The sequence below is a fragment of the Arachis hypogaea genome, chromosome 10, assembly GCF_003086295.3.
Source record: "Arachis hypogaea cultivar Tifrunner chromosome 10, arahy.Tifrunner.gnm2.J5K5, whole genome shotgun sequence".
NCBI lineage: Eukaryota > Viridiplantae > Streptophyta > Magnoliopsida > Fabales > Fabaceae > Arachis > Arachis hypogaea.
In genome coordinates, this window is record NC_092045.1 from 3,786,368 (window position 1) to 3,807,893 (window position 21,526).

At 33.3% G+C, this 21,526-nt stretch overlaps 3 protein-coding genes and 2 pseudogenes across 4 annotated transcripts; 4 read left to right on the forward strand and 1 right to left on the reverse strand.

Annotated features, from left to right (window-relative positions):
• The first annotated feature begins 6,626 nt into the window (after positions 1-6,626).
• Positions 6,627-8,587, forward strand: LOC112714717 (multiple organellar RNA editing factor 9, chloroplastic-like; annotated as a pseudogene).
• A 158-nt stretch (positions 8,588-8,745) lies between these two features.
• LOC112714715 (uncharacterized) lies at positions 8,746-11,041 on the forward strand. 2 transcript variants are annotated; one of them, XM_025766377.3, is made up of 2 exons: positions 9,223-9,841; positions 9,985-11,041. In XM_025766377.3, exons 1-2 carry the CDS (start codon positions 9,839-9,841, stop codon positions 10,864-10,866), a joined length of 885 nt encoding a protein of 294 aa, XP_025622162.1. In that variant the 5' UTR covers positions 9,223-9,838; the 3' UTR covers positions 10,867-11,041. The 2 variants fall into 2 exon arrangements, with proteins under 2 accessions (XP_025622161.1, XP_025622162.1); XM_025766376.3 differs by having other exon boundaries at positions 8,746-11,041.
• Positions 11,042-12,326: 1,285 nt separating this feature from the next.
• LOC112714719 (uncharacterized) lies at positions 12,327-13,680 on the forward strand. Its single transcript, XM_025766379.3, has 2 exons — positions 12,327-13,155; positions 13,275-13,680. The coding sequence occupies exons 1-2, from the start codon at positions 12,702-12,704 to the stop codon at positions 13,328-13,330; spliced, it is 510 nt and encodes a 169-aa protein (XP_025622164.1). The 5' UTR covers positions 12,327-12,701; the 3' UTR covers positions 13,331-13,680.
• A 1,104-nt stretch (positions 13,681-14,784) lies between these two features.
• LOC112714718 (small ribosomal subunit protein mS78 (rPPR3a)) lies at positions 14,785-16,519 on the forward strand. The gene has a single exon (XM_025766378.3). It carries the CDS (start codon positions 15,211-15,213, stop codon positions 16,009-16,011), a length of 801 nt encoding a protein of 266 aa, XP_025622163.1. The 5' UTR covers positions 14,785-15,210; the 3' UTR covers positions 16,012-16,519.
• LOC112717185 (uncharacterized) lies at positions 16,137-21,066 on the reverse strand (annotated as a pseudogene).
• Positions 21,067-21,526: the final 460 nt, after the last annotated feature.

Consider the following 21,526-nt stretch of genomic DNA (forward strand, 5'->3'; position numbering starts at 1 on the left):
AATACAAATATTAATCAATAATAAATATATAAAAGCACTAATATAAAGGACATAAATTTAATTTTAATAGATAAATTTATTATCAATAAAAGTGAATAGTAGATACATTACAGATAATATTAAAATAAAAATATTTTTTATTTGTTAAATCGGTGCTTAACAAATTAAAAAAATTAAATAAATACAATGAAAAACTAAAATTTGACTCCATTAAACCTTTTTTATTATAAAAGGTTAAAAATTTATCCATAAAATATATATTTAGTTCGCTTAATATTAATAAAAAATTAATGTCTAAATTATTTGAATATTTAAAAATAATTTTAGATTTTTATTATGTTTATATAAATAAATATTATCAAAGAAATTTTTTTATAAATTGTCCATATCAAAATTTGTAGCAAAATTTTAAAATCTAATTAATTGTTGAAAAAAAAACAAAAAAAGAATAGATTGAAAATAAAACAAAAAAAAGTGTTGCCTGAAATCAAATGATCTAGTTTCTAAAATAATTTTTTTTTTACAGAAACTGATTGAAATTTAAAAGAATATTATATTTTTATTGGTATTTTTTTTAAATTAGTTTTAGGTTTGGCAGTAATAACAACATTAGTTGAAAAAGTTTCTTTGGCTATAAATATTATAAAGAGTCAATTTTATAATTATATGAGAGATGAATTTTTAAATAATTGATTAATAATATATATATATATATATTTAATTGTATTAACAATTAAAAAAAATATAAAACCTATTTAATTTACTATTTTAATGTTTAAATTTATTCATTAGATAATTTAAAAATTAATTATATTTTACAATAATAAAATATAATTATAAAAATTATTATCATATTATATATACATCGTCTCTATTAATAAAATTTTTTGAATTCGTTGCTGTATATAATTTTTTTTTTATATTTATGGAAAAAAAATCTCTTCTTCATTCATATTAGTATAGTTTTGATTAAGGAATTAAATACCTGATTGACCAGTTCTATTTGGCTCCAAAGCTATTATTATTATGATATTATATGTGGTTAGCAAAGCAAGTATAACTAGTCCAAATATTTCACAGGGGGAGGAAAAGTTGACGTCATGCTTATGACTTATGACTAATGAGCTTTATGGGGTGTTAACGGACAATAGTCAAAATGGGACCCACAAGCACGCGCGCGTGCACCGGCACGTGGGGCCTCTTACATCCGCTAGCTCCCATGAGTCAAGCCCTTACGTGTTGACTCTTTATCTTACCACTTAACCCTCATATTTTTTCTTTGCATTAAGGTTTTAGGGTTTTGATAAGGGATTTAGAAGCCACAAATTTCCAGGCTTTTCAGTACTGACTAATAAGGAAAATAAAGAAATAAGATTTAGGACAATTTACCTTTTAAATAAATTAGTAATCAATATTATTAGAATACACATTTTATAAAATAAATATTAAAATATATTTTTTTTATAAATTATATAAACTATGACAAAGATATCACGATTTACAAATGCATGTAATTTATTACAAAAATATAACGAATTATGTTAAAAAAATAGCACATAATCTGCAGTAAAGATATTATAGTTTATGTGTATTTTGAATTTCGTACATCGAAATTTATGTTTTAGTGTGGTTTACGCATGAAATCTACAACACACATAAACCGCGACACCCCTATTACAGATTATGTGATGTTTTTTTTAACATAATCTACGACACTTCTGTAACAAATGACGTATATTTATAAATCGCGATATTTCTGTTGCGGTTTATATAGTTTATGAAAAAAAGTATTTCGATATTCACTTTATAAAATATGTATTCTGATAAAAAGAATAACCAACTTATTTAAAAGGATAAATTGTGTTAAGATTTATATTTTACAAAATCAAAATTATACTTTTTAATATAATTCCAATATAATTTTTAGTAATATCTCAAATCAATTCTTAAAAGCTTTTTAGTCGAATACTTTGACGTAAAGATTGATTTATCTAATAAAATAAAAAAAATAGAGACTAATTCAATATTTAAAATTTAGAGACTGATTTAAAATATTATTATTTACTTTTTAAATTAAATCTTGAAACAATACCCTAATGTATTTTATTTTTGAAAAAAATTTATACAGTAAAAAATTTTATTTTTGAATATATTTTTTTTATGGGAAGAATTTTTGAATATATGGTTGTTTGAGAAAATAGAAAAATGTAGAGATGATGAGGTGGCATTCAGAGTTTTGTTGGGAAAAACGTGTTGACTCTTGAGACTTGAGAGAGATATATACACATAAGCAATCTAAGGCCGTAATTAAGATGAAGAAATTGATTACATGGATTATTCGACGATCGCTTTCTTTGGTTTTAGTCACGACCGTCCAACCTATTTTTGTTGCTTCTTTCTCGTCTTCTTTTGTTCTCAAAATGTTCCCTTCATCCCTCTTTTTCATCCCCAAGCTAATAAGGCAAGCGAAAACGAGCATTCTAGAATCTACATTCATTCTACACCCTAGGCCCAAATGTCATCCCTCGTGTAAATTTGTATAGCTGCTCAACCTAATACATAATTTGTACTTTAATTAAAAATTCGTTATTAACAATAATAGTGATCTAACCGTTATAACTTACTTATAAATTGGAATATATTGATTTTCACATGTTTAAAACAATATTAAAAATTAATTTGAGTGTACAAATATTCACATTTCATATTCTTCATCATTTGTTAACGTATACTTTTAGGCCAATTCTCTGATACTTATAATTTTGGTGTCGAAATTATCGAAATTATTTTTTATGGTAAGTTTTAAATATTAAAAAATAATTTATTTTTATATTTTTTAATTTAAATATTAAATTTTATCTCATTTTAGTAAGTTAGACAAATATATATAGACACTATAGCATACATCATACTTTTATTCTTCAATTCGTATTAAACGAGTTATATATATACGATGATGATGTCATGCTTAGGTAATAATGAGGTAAGGGGGAATGGATGTGACAAAATGAAGTTGAGAAGATACACGAAAAAGAGTTTATTAGTAAAAACAAAAGCAAATTTGAATTTTATTTTAGAGAGTAAAGTGTGATTTTTTATCATTGAATAGTTTTTTTTTCATATTTATTCTTGGTCTTATCTATAAAATTAATGATGAGAGATCACATTTTACTCTCTAAAATAAAATTCAAATTTTAAAAGATCGAAATTCCAGATAACGTGCTATGAAGATGGGATTGTTACTAATTAAAAGACACGTATTCACTGTGTATATCATGAAAGATCCACTGCCAATTCATGATAACCAACTGCTAAGGCCGAAACTAATTATTAAAAAGTGACAACAATGGCATGGAGAAGAAAAGAGAAAGCCAAGACATGCATTCCCAAAATGAATACAGTAGTAAGATTCTTAAAACTCTACACTATGGTTTTACGTAAGCACGTGTGTTTAACACCTTTAATTTGTTGATTGATATATTAATTAATAAAAATAAAAGTGAGCGCATTGGGTTGGTGGTATGGCTAGAGAGTCAACCCCGAATGTTCTTATTATTAGAAGAGAGCCGCCCACTAATATTAATAATAATTAATAAATAAATAAATAAATACTAAAACTAGAGAGTTATCCAATAATAATCTTACTTTAATTTAATTTGTCTAGGTAGCTAGCCACTACTGCTCAAATAAAAGGGAGTTTTTAATATACATGAATTTTGCAAGATCAATGCATTTTGTACTAGCTATATATATATATATATATATATATATATATATATATATATATATATATATATATTTTTTTTTTTTTTTTTTTGTGCGTGTATATGCGTGAAAAATGTGAGGGTAGGTGCCTAGGTGGACAGGTTTGGATTTGATAAATTCGAGACATATTTAATTTAACCTGGACATCATCATTATCTGAATATATGATATGATCTTCAGAGTAGTCTAACTTTTTTAGTACTAGCTATTATACTTTGCATATTTGAGTTATACAGCTCCAATAATGTTGTTATCAACATTCATTTGATTTTAAAGATTGGATTTGAGTTTACAACAAATAAAATCATTATGAATTTAGACTTGGCTGCATCTCGGACGGTATAGTTTTCAAATTTAATTTGACATAATATAGAGTGAAAGTGATACATTCCGTACATAACGCGTAGAGCTTAAAAGTCTTATCATGCATTAATCTTGTTAATACATTTTTTTAGGTCAACTTATTATATTAATGTGTATTAATCTTCGGGCCAGGGAAAAAACATATAATTATCTAAATCAAAGTATTAACAAATTACCGTCGGTTATGCACAGAGACTTTTATTTCCCTTGTTTTTCAAAAGTGAAATTTTAATATATGCACAAAATTTAGGGTTTGTTTTCCACTCACATATAGCAATCACTATCAGAATTGACTTGTTTGATATTGAAGTCGGTCATGTGTTCACATTCCACACGGCGATATTAATTAAATTCTAAAGAATAGACAAGTCCTTTTGTTAATCATTGGATTTGTGGACAAAACGAAACCTCACCAAACTAATCTCATTTTGGTGGGGTTGAAATGGATGATTGACCCTTGTTGATCAATTCAAAATTAAACATTCCTTTTTTTCAACATATTTTGGTCCCACATCCACATTTAAATAAATTTCTGAGAGTTTAGTTCTTCCAACTTCATAATTGTCTCAGCCTCTTATCTAAAATAATCTCTATTCTTTTTGTTTTAAAGAAATGTGAAATGAAATGAATTTTTGTTTTTTAGTATATGAATTGCTAAACTAGCTGCCGCAATAAACCTTATTCTTTTTTTTTTTCAAAATATTCAAACTAATACATTGAACCATTGTCTTATGTATGGATTGAACCATCTCAAGCCATTCTTTTCTAATCTATGATTCCCACCACACAATTAATCCATTGAACAAAGTCACAAACATTATTTTACCGAAAATTGTGAAGAAACTAAAATTCAAATGTTTTTTAAATGGCTTTTGCCCAATTTTTAGTTTATAGATTATTACAATATCAGAGAAATTTGACTTTGTTTTCTATTTAATTTTTTACCTTTTCACTTTTTACTTTTTAGAATAGGGTCAATTATGCTATAATGGATGAAAGAACTTTGAAATAAAAGCAAGAGTAGTGAAATGGATTTGAGCGATGTGTTGATCTTACGCATTCATCAACTTCTTTAAATTCTTGCCTACCATCATTGCTGAAGAAATAAAGAATTTACGTCGTCATGCTTATTATTTAGAAACCATATGGATAAATATGAAAAATGATACGATAATTAAATTGTTTAAAACAAAAACAACGAACACATAATAATATTAATATGTTGTGACAAAAGCATTATAATCATAATAATAAACTATTTTAATTTCTACGACAATAAAAGAGAGTTTGGTGTGTTTTCTTTGTTTGCTTGCTGTTGTTATATATATATTAGCTGAACCAGCTTCACTGGTGCCATAAGACACACACCTTCAAATTAATTTCATTGATCATCGTTAAGTCAAACTCTACAAAATGTATAAACGTAAGGCTATATATATTGATTATTAAAGGGTTAATAGAAAACGTAACCTACAGGGTTGACTGTTTTGTGTTGCTATTTATAAAGTATATATAATCGCTATTGGCCTCTAACCTCTACATAACCAAGTTCAGTTGAACTGCTTAATTATAAACATAATTAAAGTTTGATTTGACTTTCACCTAATCTCAAGACTCTCGTCATGAATGGGTATCTCCGGTTGAATCAAGTTATTTTGGTCTCATCAAGTTTGGACTCATTTATTTGCCTCTTGTTCGGTCAACTACACATATATAAAAAACCTTATGCTTATGGATCGCAAACTAATAAGAATGTAAGATACTTAAACCTGCCTTGCGGATATTATTCAAGTCCTTCATAGATTGAAAGTGACAACATGAATGAGACGAGACAAAAAGAAACCGTGTTATTCTTATTTCCACTAAGAAACTCATATGAAAATAAGTTGAGTTTGTCCAAATTGTTTACATTTTATTTTAGTGTTTGATGTAAACTCTACTTCAATTGGGTCTAGGATGTGAACCTTATTATATTATTTCAATTATATTAAGTGTATACTAAAATTAACTACCAAAATTAATTATTAGTATAAAATATATATTAAAATATTAAATAAATATTATAAATAAATAAAACAATAAAACAACATATATATTTATATATAAATATATAATAATTAATTTATTAATATATATTCGGAGTCATGATTATGCTGTTTCTTTTTTTTTTTTGGTCATGAGATTATGTTCTTTTCACATTGAAGATTTTGGAAAAGCTAAACTCAAACTGGAAAAAATTTGCAAGCCCAATATGTGGTCCACTTTTTTCCAATACTTTCGACCCAAATCATTCTGGAGTTCTAACTTGGACCGATATTCAGGTCCAAGCCCAAAAAGGACCCATGTTCTAACCCAGTGATACCGTGCTTGGAGCTAAAGGGGCTTTGGGTGGGTCGGGTTGGAGTGGGTTCGGGTAGGATTTTCTGGTAGCCCAAGATCCAAAAAAAAAAAAAACAAAAATAGAAAGGTAAAAACGACGCCGTATCAAGAAAAATATCATTGTTCCCTAGGAAGGACCTTATCTTGAAGAACCATATTTACATTGCAATTGCCGATTGAACTACAGAAGTATCTTCAATCCCTGCAATGGCGACGGTCACGTTCTCCCTATCCGCTAAAACCCTAATCCTACCATCCCACCCTAAAACTCCAATCTTCAACCAAGTAAAGAACGTTGGGTTCTTGAGGAGGGTCCCCAGTAATGGCAGCGTGGTTGGGAGGCGGAAGAGCGTGATTCTCGGGGCTTTGGATGGAGAATACTCGTCGAAGAGGAGTAGCAGCAGCGAACAGAGAGAGACCATTATGCTTCCCGGTTGCGATTACAACCACTGGCTCATTGTCATGGAGTTCCCCAAGGATCCTGCTCCCACCCGCGAGCAGATGATTGACACTTACCTTAATACCCTCGCCTCCGTCCTTGGAAGGTTCTTCCTTTTCCCCATTTTGTTTCAAATTTTATCATTTTCAATAGAACTAGGGTCTTTGATGTATTAGATTTGGCTATAGTTAGTTAGAGTTTCTGTTGATTCTGTTATTCACTGACACTGGTTACTGAAATCGTTGTTGTACCTTGTAAACTGTAACTTAACTAGTTCAGCTTCATTTCACTGAATACTTGCTTTATTTCTTGTAGTCTAGGGTAGGGTACTTATAAATTGTGTGGCTTTTGCTTGTGCACCTCATAATATGAATAAGAGGCTCTAATTGGTGGATTATGGTACATTGGTAGTGGTGTATTGTGTGTGTGTGATATGGGAGGAACTTTGTTCTTCTGGTGTTTTGCTTCTGATTCAAATTTTGCTTTGTGTATTGTCAGCATGGAAGAGGCAAAGAAGAACATGTATGCCTTTAGCACCACCACCTACACAGGATTCCAGTGCACTGTTGACGAAGCAACATCTGAGAAATTCAAGGGTAATGTTTTATAATTCGTGCAGTTGTCTTTGTGGCCTTGTGTCGTTACTTGGTAAAACACTTTTGGATCTTCTTGGTCTAATTTAGGATTGTTCCTCTTGTAGGGTTGCCTGGTGTTCTTTGGGTGCTGCCAGACTCGTATATAGATGTTAAAAACAAAGACTATGGAGGTTAAATTCTTTAATTTAGACACTGATTAGTTGTGTGGTTTATATTCTACCTTATGAGTCTTGACAATCTGATAACTGGATGGTTATTGTTCTTCAACTTAGGTGACAAATACATAAATGGGGAGATCATTCCTTGCAAGTACCCCACCTATCAACCAAAACGTAGTAGCGGACCAAAGAATGAGAGCAGAAGGTACGAGAGAAGGAGAGATGGCCCTCCTCCTGAGCGCAGAAGGCCAAGACAAGAGGCAGCTGCCTCAGATTCAGCCTCTACATGAGGTAATGTATTCAGTATTCTGTTCTACTCTCTGCATGTTTTTCATTTCCCATAATCTGGTGTGTACAAGTTATATCTAAAAAATCATGTATCACAGAATTTTACAGCTTCATTTTATTTGTCTTAGGCCAGCTGCTGCAAGAGCCTTTTTGTAGGCATTGTTATTCATTATACCCTTGCAAGCTCTGATATCAGTTGTTATATTACTATTATTTCAGGTAATTTTTCAGTTTTTTTCCCGAGTAATGCCAAACGAAAGCAGCTCCTTATAATATGCCACTTCATTTAACCAACTAGAAGATTAAGGCATTAAGCTTTTGTTGGATTTTCATGAGATATATACAATTGGTCTTGCCAGGTTACTCAGCCCATCTCGAGGAATATGTGTTCTTGGACTATGAGGTGACATGTAAGATGGGCGTGGGGTATATTTGTGTAATTGTTTGTAATCTGGTATTCGTTATATCGACCCGTTTTTGGTGCTATGATAAGTCTTTTATAGATTCATGTCAAGTGACAAATAGGAACTGTACTATTTAGTGTGCATATTTAGCTTCTTGACATTGAATGGCCGATCAATGATGTTTTAATTTTGCTACGGTGCCTTGGTCACAGTTTTGCCGCAGTTTATCTTGCGCAAAGCTTTGTTAATGCCTAAAGCAAAAGGCAGTAATAACTAATAACTCTATCTTCCTAACAGAAACAAATGGCATAGATACACCAGTTTATATATAGATTTCTTAAATTTCTCAGTTGCTCGACCAAAATAGAACACTTTGCAAGTAAATTGATATTCCTCTCAAGCCTATAGAATGGTGCACATTAAACTTGCTTTGTTGAGATTTGAATGGCTCTTTGCTCTTGCTAATCTTTCTCAAGCTGAAGCAGCACCCTTGGGAAAGAGTAGACAGTTAATATAGTGTTGTATAACTAATAATAATACTTTTATGAATTAAAATGTATTTTTTAATAGTTAAATAATTAATATTATATTGAAATTGAAACTATTCACTCAGTACGTGGATCTTGCTCAAATCCTATAGTCTATACGTATGTAAATATATTATTATTCTCATGTCACACTCAGACACCGCTGGGGCTAATTGGTTGTCCACGCCACTCGTTATCTTGATCTTGAAAGAAGATTAACATCGCAAATCATACAGCTTTGAGAGTTTTGTCTTCATTTCCAATAGGGAAACAAATGGAGGGGCCAAAGGCCACTTCTTTGATGGATTGAATTGGTTTGACATCATCTGTCACATTTTTACTCATCATACAGTCCTACTCAACACATTTTTATGATGCTGTAAACATATTTTATTGCAAATATGGCGGGCAGTGAATGATTAGAAATATGTTTGCTTCATAGGTTATTATTTCAATTGGGGATGCTGAAAAAAATCGTTATGACTTATGGTCTAGTATTACTATTCACAATTAATAATTTGGCACTATTGCATGCTTAATGCTTTTCTTTTATTTGTTTCTTCTTCATAAAATTCATTTATATCCCTCATAAAACTTTGGCACGATTCCACCCCCTTAGCTTCCCGTTTTGGTGGGTTGGTGAGAGTGTTGACACTTTACACTTGCATGTGCACATTTTAGCATAGATAAGATTTCTGCGGTTGCTGAAGATAACTTAGAATCAACGGAAACACACTTTTCCTTTTTCATACTAATAAAAAAGTGAAGCACTTTAAGTGTCAAGGAAAAAGCTTTTTCCATCTCCACACAATACAAGGTTTTGAAGAAGAAGAACATAAAAAGCTTGAATTCCATCTACAGTCTCTAATCTCAGATAAAAGCATGGCCTATTACAGCTATCCCTATTCTGATTCTGATTATGGTGAGTACAATTTCAATTTTTATGCTTCCAATTATAATTATGCTCAAGTTCCAACCTTTAATTCTTACAATAGCTATGAATATAATAAACCATATTATGGGTATGATCAAAGTTTGTATCTTTCTGCAAATTACCCTTATCAGAGTTACCAAACTAGTATATCATACTCTGCCACCAATTTTACTGACCCAAAATCATTTGAGTATGATCCCAATCATGGAATGACTCAGCTTGTGATCTCATACAATACCGTGGAATCTAATATCCCTGAATTTGATGAATATGATCCAACACCTTATGGTGGTGGTTATGATATTGCTGAGACCTATGGAAAACCTCTACCACCCTCAGATGAAATCTGCTACCCTCCTTCCACCGGATCAAGTTCAATTACACCACCCGCTGATGCTGTTCCTGCTGGGCCAATAGTACCATTACCATTGCCTACTGTTGATGAGGCAATTGATGAGAAAGCAATCATACCCCAGAAAGAAGCTGAACGTGAAGTGACTCAAGAAATGCCTCAGTCACAAGATAGTAGAAAAGATCAAGAAGAGGTAATTGAAGATAAAGACTATGATACCAGTGAGGAAAGTGAAAGTGATGATGAAGATGATAGAAATAACTATTCTGGGTCTGGTTATGGGAATGGATACAGTGGGGGAAAGGGTGATGAGTATGAGAAGAAAGTGCCAGCACAGTATCCTCCTAGTGGATATGGCTTGGAAGCTATGGATCTCTGTGAGACTTTGTTTGGGTATTGGCCTTGTTTGTCACGTATAAAGAGAGAACATCGTTGTGAAGCAGCTCCTCATAGAGGAAACTATTATTGCCAGGAGAATATTTGGAAAGGGACTGCAGATTATCTCTTTGGGAATCCATATCCATATGGTGGCAGAGGGGAAGAAGGGAGTGGCTATGGTCATGTAGGAGGAGGAGGAGAAGTTGTGCATTCATATGAAAGGCATTATCCAACTCAAGCACACTACAGGCAAAGTGAATATACTGATGGATCATCATGGTGACACAACAAAACAATTTGTTGAGATATGTAACTAAATATATATATATATATATATAAGTTGAAGGTGTAAACAAATAATATTGTATTGTGTATTGTGTACTGTCTCTCTGTAATTTTAATAATTGTGAAAATCTGCAGTGAAACATTTTGAAAATAAAGAAAATTTCATGCTTTCATTGTAGTGTCAGGTTTCTGTGTGTTTTTGTGCTTGTGTACAAGCCAATGCCGGTTAAGATGTCTGTTGAAAATATCTCCCTTTTCTTCTGTTTGTCAAAGTGAAGCAGTCTTGCATGAGATTAATCCGAGATCTAAACTCTACATAGATAATTGTTATGAGATTATGAAAATCTCATGGTGGCATTATGGCGTTGGAAGATCAGAGTTGGTCTCATTCTATGAAAGATGTTCTTGTAAAAGGAGAGAAAGATACTTGTTTCACAGCCTTGAAAAAATTGTTTCACCAGAATGAGATGAATCATAATAATAATAATAATAATGGTGGTCTCAGATAATTTCCCAACAGATTTTTCAGCAATTCAAGCTGGCAACTATATATGTTTTTTATGAGATGAATCAACCTTAGGAAAAATAAAAAATCATAAACAACTATTAAATGTGATCAGAATTGAAGGAAGCAATTAATAGTAATAATGTCTGGGCAAAATCATCGTACCTACACATCCCCCATAGCGAATTTTCCTCCTAACATAAATCTTGATCAATGCCTGTGTGTCACAGTTCCTTCCCACACGCCGCATGAATATGATTTAGGAATGTACAATAATAATAATAATGTGTGATATAATGGATAACATAGTCCATTAGTAATTATAGGTAAAAGAAGAACAACATGGACCATTAGTATTCTTTGCTTAAAGTTTTCTCAACGAAATTAACAAAAGACCAAAATAATTGTTGTCTCGAACATTCCACGGAGCATGGCTTTCTTTGGTTAATATAATAGTTGACACTATTACTTAATTACTATGGTGAAAAGATGAAGAGGAGAAGAAAACGGCTAAAAAATTTGGATATAGAAGTAGAATGAGTGTTATACCTTAACATAATAATTTGTTGTGTTTTTTAAAATTATGGGAGTCTCCGATTTGTGTACCTAAAAATCGGACGGTCCAATTTCTGTATTTCTTACAAATCAGACGGTCCGATTTGTATTCCGTACGTTAAATCATTCCACATTTTAGAAAAATACCACAGTAGATCTCAATTTAAAAAAATACCATTGTTAATTCAATATTAAAATAAAAAAAATGGAAGAAAACACATGAATAATTAGGAAAAGAGAGGCATGCATGGCCCCAAATGCAAGCGCAAATCATGGCCAAAGCGCCAAAAGACACAATTGCTAGATATTCATACAACTTACGTACAAAGACACATCACTACCTAAATTAAAAACAATAAAAAAAAGCATCATAAATCGTAAAGGCAAAGTTGTTTTCAACCAGAATCATCATTATTTTATTCTTTATCATATAGTTTTGAAGCTATCATCAGTATCACACCACCTACTAAATTTTCATTAGTTATATGGTAACGTTTTTTATTGTGCTATTTGCTACATTACATAGGGGTTCCTTGCTTGTCACATTTTGTGAGTCATGTCCTAGGTTGTAACGCAAGGGCAGATTGTAGATTTCACATGATACAATCCAACCAAGAACTTAGAAATTCTGTCAAATGTCCTAACTGGCTCCCACTTCCAATCATAGTGTTTCAATAAAATACCTTAAAAACCCTCTTAAAACCTCACAGCACCAAAACGCCTTTCTTGTGTTTGTGTTATGTCCACACTCAGAAGATAGCTGCTATTTCAACATGTCTATCTCACACACATCTTCTGAAGCCAACTTTCATCTTCTTCTTCTTGTTCTCCTTGCTGTTGCTGCTTCTGATGTTGTTGTGACAGCTTCATATTCTTCAATTCATGAGCTACTTCGCAGCAATGGCTTACCTGCAGGGCTATTCCCTGAGAGTGTGAAGTCATACAAATTGGACCAGAAGGGTCGTTTGGAGGTGCAGTTAGATCGTCCATGTCTGGCCAAGTATGAGAACAGGGTATTGTTTGAGACTGTGGTGAGTGCTAACCTCAGTTTTGGACAGCTTAAAGGGTTGGAAGGTCTCTCTCAAGAAGAGCTTTTTCTATGGCTTCCTGTGAAGGATATCATTGTCAATGATCCTTCATCTGGTCTCATCCTTATTGATATTGGTCTTGCTCATAAACAGCTCTCACTCTCTCTCTTTGAAGACCCCCCTGTTTGTAGATCTCAAGGTCCTCTCTCTTTTTCTTTTTCTCTTTCTTAATGTTGATCACCTTTTCTGAATTTGGTGGATGCATTTCGGTTATTCTCTGTGTGCTGAGTTGATTTCAAATTTCAATGTGGGGTGCAGGTTCTTCACTATACACAGCAGGAAGGAAGATTATTGGATTTCAAGATCAGAGATGAAAGAGTTGGTTTCTCAGAAAAGTTTTTCTATTTTCAATTTTGTTCCTTAGAAAGAGTTACATGGTGCAATATGCATAGATCCAGCAAGGGTTGTGATGAATGTCATACTCATAAATTGATGGCGGTGTTTACTATTATAAAAAATGAATCTTTCTGCAATTTTGTGTGCCGCTTTATTTCTAAGGGGGAATTCTTTGGTGTCTATGGAAGTAGTGCTTAATTTGGCTAAAGGTAAAGATAAAGTAAGGTGGAACCCAGTGTTTTATGTTTGAATTCTCTGAGTGAAATCTAGGCATCATAGAAGATACCATTTCTAAATTCTAATGTTCAAGCTGTTTCATATCATGTCATCACATTTTCTTCCTTTTCCTTTTCCTTTCCCTTTTCTTTTTATTCTTAAGAAGGAAGTTATTCATTGAAAGAAAAGGCTATTTGATAGTAGGTGGTCCTATACAAAAATTATTCCGTGGATCTGCATCTGCTAACATGAATGTTATTGGCTGATTGATGAAACCAAATTTTACTCCCAAATTTGAATAGAAAAGGCTCCATTGCTTTGAGTTCAAGTTGAAGACTATGGTCCATGGGGATGTTTACATGGTCATTATTAATTAGACTAACTTGACTTGGATATCATGCGGTCAATAATGTCTGCCAATTTATTTCTTAGATGCAAATTTTCAGTTCTGTTTTCTAAACTATGAAAGAAATAACTCACTATCTTGTTTGTCCAGCTCAAATAGTCAATATAAAATTCATTGATTAGAGACAAGACCTTTTTCTTTGGTGTAAGACAACTATGTTGGACAGATATTCTGGAATCTGGCGCCGTATTCCAGGGTGCATAGCTTCAGTGTTATTGAAGCAATGCACCTTCGGAACTTGAGCTGTAAACAGACAGACAGCATTAATTCTATTATTGGTATTCTAGTAACAGTACAAACAGAATCTATGTTGTTGCAATTATGTTAATCAGAAATTCTAAATTCGTTTCTTGTAAACTTTGCTTAATTTTCAGACAGGTCCAAGGTTAAACGAAACTTAAACTTTATTGCTTATGTGGTTATGTCAGTGATTTCCGTTTCGGCTGCATACAAAATATGACACTTTCCATTTCGGCTGCATACAAAATATGACACTATGCCTGCAGGAAGATTTACTAACTAAAATTTAACATCAACACTACCTAAAGGGAAAAGATCTAGTTTTGGATTTATCTATTTCACATATTTAGAGGAATGCAAGAAGGTGAAATGATTTTTGTTTTACAATATATAGGAAATGAAACTGCTGAATGTTGAAGGCCATAATAACTCTAAATGTCCATTTTAATTTGCTCTAAATGCCACTGATAATATCTTGAAGAACTTTTTCATTTGACATTCTTAGACATTTCCACCGTTCATGCCCTGAAAATTGACATAAAATCATAAAGGCGCATATGCTGATATACATATATTTTTTTGTTGAAGAATGATAACATATATTTTAGTACGAATGGCATAAGTGCCAATATTAATAATAAATCATATTAAGAGGTTCACTAAAATTAGCCACCAGAATATAATATACATACATTAGAATATAAAATACATATTAAGAATGAGTTAAACAACACATATTTGTACATAAATATATCGTAATTGATTTTAGTAACTAATTTTGATATGTAAATAATATTTTTATAATAACAATAATATAAACAAAAATAGAGTTGCAAAATAAGATTTTTTAATTAAAATAGGTTTAAAAATGAATTCTTGGCAACAAACTCAATTTTAAAAGAAAGAAATGACCAGAATAAAAAACACACAAAAGAAAGAACAGAACAAACACCGGTCTCTGAGTGAGTTTTACACTTTTACTTTATACTTAGCAGCATGTCGCCGTGGCAGTTGCATGGCAATCTTCGCCGCATGTTCACGACATCATCGGCCTCTGCCTCTGCCTCTGCCATCATCACGTCTTTTCTAAGAGATCTCTCCAATGAGCGCGACCTCGACCGCCTCGTTCATTCCTTCAAGCAAGCTTCCCAATCGGATCGTTTCCGAAGCAAACACCGTATTTACGAGCGCACCGTTCGCCGCCTCGCTCTCGCTAAGCGCTTCCAATCCATCGAAGACATCCTCGAACACCAGAAGACCTTCAAAGACATCTCCAAGGAAGGCTTCTCCGCCCGCCTTATCACCCTCTATGGCAAATCCGGCATGGTGCAGAATGCGCATAAAGTGTTCGATGAAATGCCTCAAAGGAACTGTCCCCGTACCGTGCTCTCTCTTAATGCCCTTTTGGCTTCTTATTTGCATTCCAACGTGTTTGACATGGTACCTACCCTTTTCAACCAGTTGCCTACACAGCTTTCCGTGGAGCCCAATTTGGTGACTTACAATACTGTGATCAAGGCTTTTTGCGAAATGGGTTCTTTTGATTCTGCAAGTTCCATGCTTGATGACATGGAACTTAAGGGTGTGAAGCCTGATGTGATAACCTTCAATACCCTCCTGGATGGATTGTATTCAAATGATCGTTTTGAGGATGGTGAGAAAATTTGGAAACGGATGGAGGATGAACATGTTGCTCCTGATGTTCAGAGCTACAATGCTAAGTTAGTGGGAATGTGTGTTGAGAAAAGAAGTGGTGATGCTGTTGTCGTGGTCATTGCTCTGCACAAGTTTCTTTAAGCTAGTCCATGATCTTTTCCGTTTTTTGCTTGCTGTGCCCTGAGTTTTCGATGCTTCTGATTTAACAAACGCACTTGAAGCTTCAAGTGTCTTCTTAGACTTTCTTTTCTTTGAGGTTGTGGCACTTACACTTGATGGGGTGGCTGGACTATCTACAACGGAGACATCTTTATCTGTAACTGATGAAGCAGATGCATCTGCTTCTTTGGTGTTGTCTTCACCTATAATGCCTTTCCCCGATTTTGAAGACTCATGTGTAATGGGTTTTGTTGCTGGTGTTGATACTGATGACGTTTTGGTTTTAGATGGACATAGTCCTTTCATATGTCCCTTAGGAGTCCCCCTCTTCACATTCTGATGCAAACAGAAATGGCACTTGTATACTACATTGTTTTGACTGTGTTTATGCTTGCCCCTGTGCTTTGATCTATTCTTCTCAATTCTCACAGTTGAATTGATGCCAGGATGAAGAACAGTTTCACATCTATAAAGCAGTCAAATTACTTGATGTTATGATATTTTACATGAAAACTGTATACTGGTAACCTAGGAAATCGATGCATTAAAGGTTCAAACAAATAAATAACCCAAAGCATATGTCTGCCAGATTTTGTGAGCACAACAAACAAGAGTTTTTGGGGTACTGGAGACCCCATGGTCTCTGATTCTGCCAAAATAGATAAATGAGGACAAAGTGCTTCAATTTATACGATAACAGATGCTGATATTAGCATTTAGTTTTTGTGAATAAATATATAGTAAGTAGAGCAACGTGTAAATTAATTTATCTTAAAACTACTAACATAGCACACATCAATACTGGAAGAAGGAATACACACTATTGCAAACAAATGGCAGTTTCACAAAGTGAATTGTTAATTTGAAGCTTGGTTCATCACAGTGACAACGTGGCTTATTGTGTTTTACTTGATGGCTCTCAAATCTTGAAATTTAATCAAATGGTCAAGTTCTAAAATCTTAAAAAAAAGGCATGGAAACACTGACAATATGACAAATAACCCAGATGGAAAACAAAATCCCTAAGCAAAACCTTTTCTTAAAAGGAAAAGGAAGGTATAGAATCAAAACCTATGGCAAGTTATCAAAGAAGAATCAGGCGTTATTCCATTGGCCTCGCAACAGTGGCCAAACGCTGCCCATAGAAGGCTCCTAAAGACGGTATCTGAGCCTCATGAGAGGCCCAAACTGCAATCTTTTCCAAGTGCTCAACCTCCACTAATGACCTGGTGGTGGCTCTTGGCTTTTTATGTATTTTTCCTGTGGCTTCTTCCCTGAGTGATACAGGATTGTGAGGCTGACAAGCTGGGTTTTTAGTTCCTCCTCCTTGCTTCCCCATGCCTTACTGGAGATGAAGCTGAACAGTAGCAAAAATTATAAGTAAAATATTTTAAAGATAAAAATGGTAGACGTCAGAGCAAACATCAAGCATAGTTCTTATAGGAACTTTAAACCATGAAAAATTGACACACGCCTGATTAATTAATTCAAATATACATGAACAAAAGTAATCAGTATACATAACAGCAATAGGGTGGGCATGGTTTGGATTTTTATAAATCCAAACTGGATCCATTTCAGAACCAGTTTTATGGTTCATAAAACCAAACCAGAACTGGATTGAAGAGAGAAACCGGTTCTAAACCGGTTTAAAAAAATAAAAACCGATTTTAAACCGGTTTTAGAATTTAAATCCGGTTTTACTTACAAACCGATTTTAAATCCAGTTTTACATATAAAACCGGTTTTAAATCCGATTTTTTTAAATCCAGTTTTTTTTTATAAAATCCAGTTTTAAAACCAGATTTTTTAACCAAAAATTCAGTTTTAAAACCAATTTTTGAAAATCCAGTTTTAAAATCAGTTTCTTTAAACAAAAATCTAATTTTAAAACTAGTTTTTAAAAATCCAATTTTCAAACCAGATATTTTAAAAAAAATCCACTTTTAAAAATAATGTGCACTAGGTATCAATGTACTAATATAGACATGCAACAAAGAAACGGATAGTAATTTTCTTTGCAACCTATTGGTTAATCCAATAAGGCAACTCAATTTAAAATATTTCTATTTCTCCCTAAACATTTCCTTATTAACATGAATTTGCACGTCAAGTAGTTATTGTCACCACATTGCAGATCAACAACATTAAGACTGTTTATTAAGTAAGCCATGCAAAGCAAACTTGAGCAGTAGCATAAAAGTGAAGATTGGATCAGAACAAGAGAAAAAATTGGATATGATAGAATGCAGGGTATAGTAGCGAATTTCAGAATATTGATTTGAAAATTACAAAACTTGCATTAACCACATACTTGGTGCTCTGTTTTGGAACCATCAAAGGGCACTTCAAGCCGGTGCCTCAAATTTCTTAGTCTTTCTTCCTACAAAAGGAATAAATAACAAAGAACAATAAGCAACAGGTTACATAACAAATAATATATAAACTACAAACAATAGATAAAATTCTACAAAATGCAATAAGATGTCATTCTTCAACATATACTAATATAAAAGATAGGCACACTCCAAGAATAAGACAGTGAAGGAATCAAAATACTGATGAATTATAAGTTTGAATATATTTATTAAGGCTTGCTTTTATCATGTGATAAATTTACATTAATATTTCAACAAAATACACATAATCAGTTCTAAATAAACATCCACTGCCTGCCTACGTCTTTACAAACAATATCTCAGACATTCAAGACACTGAGTCGCAATATCAAACTAACTCCAGTGATGAGACCATACAAGCATATACAATGACAATCTTTTCATATTAGATTGAGTCGGCTACATATACAATGACAAAATTGTGCTATCTTAATTATCCTGAAGCTTCTTCACTTACTGAACCTCCTAATTGATGTGCACCCTTTAGTTCTCAAATGACAACAGTCGGCTAAGTTGGGGTTGGTGGGCATTGATTCAAAAGGCATTATAAAAAAAAGTCTGTTAAATTCATAGCTTATCAATTGAATTTTCACCTAGGATTCCAAAATATGTGGGGTTTAGAGAAAATATTCAAAAGCAAAAGCATTTGAATCTATTTGCCAAAGGATCAAGGTCTTGATCACTTGATTTACAAAACGATAAGTACATGATAATTCAAAATACAATAACACTACACATACCTGCAGAGAGCTAAGAGAAAGAGGATGCATCCTATTGTTTGGCACATTTAGAGCAGTAGAAGGTAAAGATAGAATACGCCCGATAAGTGATCCAGATCCTCTAGTACAATGTTAGCTGCAAATGCAATATGAATAATTAGTTACAGATCACTAAATCATTTGTGCACTAGAAAAGCTAATTTTTACAGAAAGCATGCATACAACCGAATGTCTACTATTTCATAGTAAAGCTTCATATGTTTTCCCCAAGCACTAAAATGGGGCTATTAGAAATATAAAAAGATAAATCATCATAATCCTATAAAAATAGGAAAATAAAAAAATAATAAAGAAAACCATAGAAAAGTGGCATTAACACAAACACTTGATATGCATAACAGCATAAGCAATCAAACCTTGTTCAGTTTTTCAAATTGATGGAATGGAACAGAACAGAAAAGAACATGGAAGCACCTTTGGCAATTTCAACTATATAATCACAAATGTAGTAAATCCCTATCTACCACTCAATTCCTTTTCTCAGATGATAGATTCACTCTGTGGTTCTTCTCTGTTGCTTCACAACATTTCAATCTACCAAATTAATTACTTAATGGTAAACCTATCCAACCTTGAGGGTACCCAGAGAACGGAGAAGAACAGAGCTGGGTCACGGCGAGAAAAGGCGGACGGCGGAACCGCGGATGGCGGAACAGAGCAGTGGCGCGACGCGCTTGTGGTGGTGGTGGCAGCTACGAAACTGCAGTGCTAGTTGCCTGCTCCGGTGCGGCGGTGCCGGCTGCGGGCGAAGGAGAAAAGGATTCGTGCGAGTTAAAACTGGTTCACCAAATCAGAAATGAAGAATTAGGGTGTTTTTGAGATTTGGATTTTAATCTGGATCTGGAAATTTAAGACCATTTAAATGGATTGGATTTAAAACTAAATTATAAAATAAATTTAGTTTGGTTTGAATTTTTTTTATTTAAAATTGTTTTTTTTTTAATGGTTTAATTTGGATTTGGTTTAAAATCCAAATTTTGGATTTTTTGCCTGCCCCTAAACAGCATAACAAGCAAAGCTCCAAAAATTTTGGGATAATAATTATGAAGGAATGGAACAAAAATAGGAAAACCAGTCAAAGAATAATGATGAAAAATCAGTCTAAACCTCGCAAGAACAGGTCAACCAGAATACAAAAGTGTCAAGGTTCAGATGAAACAATTGCAAATCAAGGTTTCGAATTTGAAGCAAAAATGGCATATTACCAGTTGAATTAACAACACATAACAGTAGTAACTTAGATATAAAATTTGATTATTCAGTTATGGAATGAGAAATAGTTGAAGTTCCAGAGTTCCTCTTACCAACAGATCGGGATGACAACGATGTTCACTGCGCTTGAAGCATCAGGGAACGACAACGATGTTCTTCGCGGTTGTGGTGCTCGGCGGGGAGCTTGGTCAATGGCCGATGGTGCCGTCACAGCGATCTGCCGAAGCTGTGGGATGTAAAAATGAATCGGTGGGGGAGCATTCCGCCTTAGAGGAAAGGATCCGCGCAAGCAATGGTTGACGAAGCGAAAGCGAGAATGTTGGCTTGAGTAACGCAAACGTTAGTGAGAATCCAATGCCTCGAAAACCTAAGGGTTCCTCCGCAAGGTTCGTCCACTGAGGGCGAAGTCAGGGCCTAAGATCATGCCAAAAGGCGTAGTCGATGGACAACAGGTGAATATTCCTGTACTACCCTTGTTGGTCCCGAGGGACGGAGGAGGCTAGGTACTGCACATGGAAGGTGGCAGCCAGCAGCGACGGATGTCAGGAGGTAACGACCATGAGTGGCACGGAAGAGACAAGAGAGCAGATTTGCAGCAAAAACAGGGCAGCGGCAGAGGGGCACAGAAATTGTGCTTGTGAACCCCGCGGATTAGAAAAATCGGTAATATAAAAAAGAAAAACTCTCGGGACAGCGATTTTTAATATTTTTTGTCATTATTTAATTAGTATAAATACTAAATTATTATTTTATTAATTTATGTGTGTAAGTTTTGAAAAATTTTAGTGCAAATTGTATTGATTTATGGGTATAAAATGTATTAATTCATGTGTGCAAAACTCTAATAAATATAGGTGCAAATTATATATTTTTTGTATGCAAAACGTCTGTAAATATGTGTGCAAATTATTGCTGTTTAAGTGCTGGTCAAAAATGACAATATTTGCTAGCCATGCAGCATTACTTTAATAAAATAAACATCACCCATACTATCCAGAATAACCATCCAGATACGAGGGATAATAAACATCTCATGTCATAAAACTACTTATTCCAAAAGTTTAAACTAATTTTGGAGTTCATATTTTTCATGTCATACTAAGTTCA

Excerpts from the sequence above, each read along its gene's own strand:
- LOC112714718 (XM_025766378.3), top strand. The coding sequence starts at position 15,211 with ATGTCGCCGTGGCAGTTGCATGGCAATCTTCGCCGCATGTTCACGACA.
- LOC112714719 (XM_025766379.3), top strand. The coding sequence starts at position 12,702 with ATGTCTATCTCACACACATCTTCTGAAGCCAACTTTCATCTTCTTCTT. Across the intron at positions 13,156-13,274 it reads CCCTGTTTGTAGATCTCAAG|GTTCTTCACTATACACAGCA; the intron begins GTCCTCTCTCTT and ends TGTGGGGTGCAG.
- LOC112714715 (XM_025766376.3), top strand. The coding sequence starts at position 9,802 with ATGGCCTATTACAGCTATCCCTATTCTGATTCTGATTATGGTGAGTAC.